Genomic DNA, 6,907 nt, shown 5'->3' on the forward strand with positions numbered 1-6,907 from the left:
AGCATTGTGCAAGTAAAAGAACACTGGGATGCTACAGGTGGGAACCCTGAAATATGTTTGGGATATTACTCCTAAGTGCTTTTGTAAAAGTGAAGTGCCTGTAGCATCTCAAGTAAGTGATGGGAAATGGGGAAAACATATAAACCAACATTACAGTCACCCTGCAATTGAATATGGTGGCAATTAGTGCAAGCCTTGGTTAATGCACTGGGCTCCTTTGGAAATAGTTTGTGGGGCTATTATTGAGTTTGGAATTCCACAACAGCCTGATCTGATGACAACCCAATGTTTGCTTTGAAAGTAGCACCAGCAGGGTGTGGTGGGAGTCTAGTTTCTCTGTTTTGTGATATATTGGAGGGAAATTAAATACTAAAACAATGAGGAGGCCGCGTGCTGGACCCCATTCAAAAAGAGTCAAAATTAAGCTCTGTATACCTGATGACTGATGACTTTCCAATATGTATTTAAAATGATCTTCAAAACGTTTGCCAATTCAACTAAATCAGTGGTAAAATGGTCTGTATCCCTTTTCCTGAACTTGTTTTATTAATGGGATTTTAACCATGTGCAAATGCCCTAACACTCCAACTCGTGGCTAAAAGATATACAAAAGAAATCTCAGCCATTGCACACATCACTCACATATTATTTGAATGCTTTTGATTGGGTTGATATGAAAACTCTTTGGAATACACTACTGGGAATGAGAAATTCCTCAAGTCCTCTTTAATTAAATAATGCTATTTCATGCAAATAATTGTGTTTGTATAAGTAGTAGGACTAATGGTCAAGAATGAGGAAAACTAAAAAGGTATTGTTATCCCCAATCCTTTTTGAATGCACATCAGATCTGGCAGATTGTTCATCTAAATCTGTAACCTTTCCAATTAACCTTGGAGAAACAGAAAATCAGCATCTTTTCATATTCAGATGATATTGCTTTAGAGATCAAAGTCCCTCAGTTTTAATAGAATGAACAATGCGATGCACAAGTACATCAAAAATCGCAATGTTACAATGAATTTGATGAAGAACATGTTACGGTTTTAATGTGATAGAAAAGGAAGAAGCTATATTATGAGTCATTTGTTCATAGTAATTAATATTATGTTTTACAGCATTACAAATATCTGGTATTCTACTTTGATTACAAACTTGTCTGAAAGATCATATAACATATTTAAGAAGAATAGTCATGGCAATTGTGCACAATCTGCATTATCTTAATGTCACATTTGATAATATACCTTGGATTATATTAAATTATATGAAGTGAAGAGCATAACTATACTAATGTATTATGAGTTAGCTTTCCTTATTAAGATATCAAATTAATTAAATTTAACTGAGCATATTGCTTGGAAACACCTGCTGGCGGTTCACAGACGCAGAAATATTTAATCTATTCATCCAATTTGGTCTTGACTCTCATTTGCACAAAATAGGATGTATATACCTGTCAATCTATCATAAACTGAAACATGCTAATCAGTGTTGATTGAAAAGCATTATGTTTCATCAAATTGTCTCAGACGTGTGCAAAAATGAAAGGGAGTTAAGGAATATTGGTGGACACTATTGGGACGGTGCAAAGACTTCTCAAAATGCATGCACCTGAGACTTTAAAATCTCTTCTGTGTATGATGATATGTTTAGGATAACAAATATATTTTGAGGTGTTATGGTTTAAGAGTCTTTTAATGAATCAATTACCTTTTGAATGAGGACCATTTTGCCCAAAGTATATTTTCAACTATGTCTTGCCTGTCATCACGCTAGATTAATTGAATACACTGGCACATGAACCAATAATCAAAAATAAGTTCCACTGTGTAGGGGATGTGGAGCCAAATGAACATCTCGTTTTGCATTTAGAGCTTTAGATGGGATGTTCCCAACACTATTGAATAGAATATTTGACTGTAATATTACTGCAAGGAATGTCAACATGAGTTATTAACAGAACTTGGAGAGAATGTATGAGTGTAATAGTTTTACAGTCTTTTTATATAAGATGAACAATTATTGACTATTTAGTCTTGTTGTCTCGATATGAAACTGGGTTATTTGCATTATTGGTTTTGAAATTGTGTATGTTATGATTAAAACTATTCACACACAACAAATATAATAGATAGAGAGTGCAAATTGATCCGATTAATTACACCTGATATCACAGGCATTTGAAAACAAGCTCCACTCTTTCTCTATAAGGTATGGAGAAGTAGCAAACATGTACATTCACTGACTAGATTCCCATCGACTAAAAAAGCAAAAGTCCAAAGTGCTGAAACAATTAAATGTTGGGATTTGTCAGACTTCTTTTGCTTACAGCTATGACTTTCCAATCAGTGACATCTGAAGTCCTTAATATTTGTGTTGGATACATTTCCTTTCTCACTTTCAATAACCAATGTATATGACTGCAACACATTCCTCAGTTGTACGTGGCATGTAGAATTTGGCATTGACATTTCCACCTAACATTGTCTACTATGAAAAAAAGATAATATATTTCTGCAAAATGTGTAAAGCAGGACATTATTAAACAGAATTCTCGAACAATTTTATGATTCAATATTTTATTGAGCATTTGAGAATAAAATCACAGTTGAAAGTTTTCCTGATTAGATTAAATATAATCCACCCGTCTGAAGGAGCCAATCCTGGGGCTCGTGGCTCCCCAGTCGCTGTATCTCCTGTACTCTCCGGGTCTCAGGTAATACTGACGGCCTCTGTAGTTGGGCTCCTCATAGAAGATCCAGTGCCCGTCCTGGACATTGCAGGATTGGATGTCATTGTAGTGAAACCTGTCATAAACATTGGGACAGTCATCGGTAAAATCCATCATCCGACCTCCAAAGTCACCCTTCTCGTAAAGCCTGATTCTGAAGGAGCCTCGATGCTGTGATGGGAAATGAAAAAGGACAAGACTGTTAAAGAGTTCTTGATATTGTTTCTTATAACATAAGTTCTTCATTCAGCTTGTGCATGCCTTTCTTTCCATGCCAGCTTTCCAGATTCATGCTGATGTTTTTTATAACTAAAATAATTTGCTGTGAGATCGGGGACCACTTTTGACCACTTGGATTAAGCATGAGCACTATTAATAATGATCACCTTAGGAAAGATATACCTTTTTTTCTCTGCTCACCTCCAATGGAATGACCAATTAAAAACATCACAAATCCAACCAGTGAAGACCAGTAAGAAATCATGGTGCCCAAAGATTGGTCAACAATTATTCTTGCACAACTGGATTTTGGGATAAGCTCAAGTGATACCAAATGTACTGGACATGGACAACAAGTAATACTGTCAAAGGCAGCAAACACAAACTTTTCAGGATCACATAGCCATTGCTGTGCAAACAACGAACAAGAGATGTAGGCTTGCCCGATTTTACTGGGACCCCCGTGAGTGTTGGCATCAGGCCCTCTTACTGATGAGGCAATGTTCACATTCTGCCACATCATTGTATTTAATCCAGTGGGCCAGCTCAATTTCCGGACCCATGAATCTTTAAAGGCTAATCAACGTGTATTGCCTCGCCAATCCCATGGTATGTCCAGGATAAACACATCATTGTATATACTCCAATGCTCAGAATATGATTTTGTGTTTGAGGGAAGACAGAATACAAATAATAGTGTCATATTTAAGTACATGTGAAGTAAACACCTATTTCTGTAGTTGAAAGTCATGGTCCTCAAATAGACTCTAGTAAAGCCTTCCCTAACATAGCACAGTCCAGCTGTGCAGCATTATCAAGATAAAAAGAAACCCCTTTGCACTCTCAAATGGAGAATGGTGAAGGTGTGATCTTCATGTTCGTTATCGCTAGAAATTCTGCTTGATGAAACAGTTAAACATTTTCTGAATACGTTTCAAAAGCATTTTGCAATAAAAGTGCAACTCTTCATGCTACAGGGTTTACATTTCTACCAGTATGCTCGCCGTGAGGTGTTTCTGATTACCTCAGTGACGGACACACTTTTTTGTGTTGCAAATCTTATAATTCAATAACATAAGGGTGATGCATTATAACATCTTATTGAGCCATTTTCAGACACAAAAATGAATTGGCAATAATGTGTCCCCCACAAAGAAACTGTTCTTTCAAAATAGGATCATGTATTTTATGATACTCCTTTGACTCATCAGAATTCAAATATATAGGTAATTTGGTTAAATGCATAGCTCTAAAAATGTAGACCGTCCTGTTGGATTGTGAAATTTCCGTATAAAATGTCGCTTGTGTGTGCAACAGCAGACATTGGGCCTCATTCCAAGTCCCGCGGTAACCGAGCTAGAAAAAAGGGCAGTATGCTGCCGGACTTGGAATGAATCACCAGCTCCGGAATTGCCGGAAATACCGGGACATTACAGCCCTGGTGGTCCGGTAATTCCGGAGCCGGCATTCCGTTACTCCCCATTCCCGTAGAGTCCCATGCAGTAATGGTGCCGGTGTTTCCACGTCCGTCTGCGGCCAGTAGCGTTACGCCCGCCAGGTCAGACCTGGCGGGTGTCACACCACTGCCTTCAGAACTCGTAGTTAGCCGGTCCAGAAACGGTGCCAGTACGGTTTTATCAGCACCGTTAAAGCCAGACAGGCTAACTTTTAATGAGGCCCATTGTCTTTCAATATTGATCTCATGGGTCCCTCAGAAGATTTCAAAAATGACTGATGGAAATTATGTGAAGCTTGGTGAATCCAATGCCGTTTTGCAGATTTAATCAAATGTCTTCTTAAGCATGATGTAACTCGGGAGCCCTCTGTACTAAGAAAATATAGCAGACTATTTATTTAAACAAGTGAATCCCTCAAGTAACAGTAACATCTGTCCATGCAATGAGTGCAGAAGACAGCTCAGTATTTCTGATAACAACATGATTCAATCAATGGAATTGATAGAAAAAATATTTTTTGTTTGCTAATTTTCTGTGGTTAAACATTGGGGAAACACAATCATCAAACAAGAAGCCACCTGTAACCGATTAGCCTGAACTTACTTCGGGGATCATACGACAGGACCTGATGGAATCATTGTAGCCCATCCACCGCTGGTAATCAGGGTACTCCCCCTTTCTCAGGTAATACTGGTGGCCCATGTAGTTGGGGTGCTCATAGAGCATCCAGCAGCCATTGTGCACTCGAAGAGAGTTGCAGCGGTTGAAGTAGGTGTGCAGGTCGGCACAGTCAGAGCTGCACTCGTAGCAGCGGCCGCTGAAGTTCTTGTCCTCGTAGAAGGTGATCTGCTGGGAAAAAGGATTGAAGTTTCGTTAAATGTGTAACACCACGAAAGATCCAAATTTCAACTCTCAGCAAACTCAACCAGGGGACAGATGTGCATAGAATATTTACAATATAAGTAGAGCTCTTATTATTTTGCTATTCTTCATTTTACACCTGGAAACTCCATTTGATTAACTCTGCCATTTTTGTCATTTAAAGCATATTTATTTGTTTTAACATTTGTAGCATGCTCAAGAAATCACAGTTTTAGATATAAAATTGTGGGTATGTTGCACATTTCTGATCTAAGAGCCACTGCATATGCCCACGAGCCTTTTAATTCAAACAAAACTATTTTGAATATTGCATGCAAGTTTCCAACATGTTGGAAAGGATATATTGGAAAGCCCTATTTTTACTAGTACTCATTCTTCTCTCATCTAATGTTACCATTTATAGCTGTAAACATTGTCCTAACAAACATGCACCAAATAAAGGAGAAACCCGTGAGGGTGGGACATGGTTTGCTTTACCTTTCCCATGATGACTGGTGGTTGTGATACCTCACAGCCCACAGATCCAACCCTTATATAGGCAGCAGCAAGCGCCAGCATTGCAAGCTCAACGGGCTGTGTTTCTGTCCATTTAGGGAAATGTATTGCTCTATTCATCTTTACTGTGACGAGATGAGCACTGCTTGTGTGTGACTGTTTTCTCTTTTGTTTGCCAGGGGAGCATTAAAGGTTCATTGCATTATCAGTAAATACACTGCAGCACTGAAAAGGCAGGGTTAAAAAAGGCCTCTATCAATTGGTTGATGACACCGACTGTGTCAGCTGCTGGCTCAGTGTTAAGCAGGAGGCACGAGGTAATATGGTGGAAGAAAGGACACAGGACAGCTGTGTAAAGAGATTTTCAAACTATCTAGGTTGCCTTTTGCCTGATTGCTCTGTATTTCGGGCATCTCTGTTGTCCACTAGGGTATCCAGTGTTGTTACTGAAAAGAAAACTACCAATACAATGTTACCGAAAAAATACACAAAACTAAATATATAGGGGATGGAGTAAAGTGTTATAAGGTGTGGGGTGTGGTTCGGGGTGGGGTTGGACATGTGGGGAAACGGGATTTGGGGGCAACACCCCCAAATAAAAAAAATAAAAATGTTGCTTTTGTTTCGGTAACATTTCATTCGTTAGAATTCTGTTCGCTAAAATCACATGGAACTGTCCACTAGATTTACAGCCCGCTCTACGGCAAGGCAATCACAGCTAAACACTTTAACGCACGGTCAGCAGGTCACCAGATTAACTCCACAAGCAGCTAATGTGCTAATTACTTAGCAGTAATCTTCATTACTCAGAGTCTTAGTCTTCCTCGTTACAGTACTTGGTTTTGCAGTATCCACCACAACCACAGGAATCAATTAATCAACTTTGAATAGTCCTTCACCCCTGGAGGTATATATTGCCTCCAGTATACTACAATCTTTAGTTACTTTTTCCACTCAATGAGCTTTTCATCCTGACAGAGGGGTAGACGTGGGTTGTAAGTTCACAAAAGGAGAACTTAAGCAGGAAGCCCCAAGAGTAGAACGGTAAACGAGATGTGAGAAAACTAGTGAAAGCATCAGAGTTTTTGCAAGCAGAGAAGTTAAGAAAAGGATTGATTTT

The 6,907-nt window shown here is 38.8% G+C and overlaps 1 protein-coding gene across 1 annotated transcript; it reads right to left on the bottom strand.

The window, feature by feature from the left end:
• Window positions 1–2,632: 2,632 nt before the first annotated feature.
• LOC138489699 (gamma-crystallin-3-like) lies at window positions 2,633–5,778 on the bottom strand. The gene is made up of 3 exons (XM_069617345.1): window positions 5,770–5,778; window positions 5,014–5,256; window positions 2,633–2,905 (listed from the first exon to the last, which is right to left on the bottom strand). Exons 1-3 carry the CDS (start codon window positions 5,776–5,778, stop codon window positions 2,633–2,635), a joined length of 525 nt encoding a protein of 174 aa, XP_069473446.1.
• Window positions 5,779–6,907: the final 1,129 nt, after the last annotated feature.

This window comes from Ambystoma mexicanum, chromosome 9 (assembly GCF_040938575.1).
Source record: "Ambystoma mexicanum isolate Mex_15411 chromosome 9, UKY_AmexF1_1, whole genome shotgun sequence".
Taxonomy (NCBI): domain Eukaryota; kingdom Metazoa; phylum Chordata; class Amphibia; order Caudata; family Ambystomatidae; genus Ambystoma; species Ambystoma mexicanum.

Excerpts from the sequence above, each read along its gene's own strand:
- LOC138489699 (XM_069617345.1), bottom strand. Across the intron at positions 2,906-5,013 it reads CCTGTCGTATGATCCCCGAA|CATCGAGGCTCCTTCAGAAT; the intron begins GTAAGTTCAGGC and ends TTCCCATCACAG.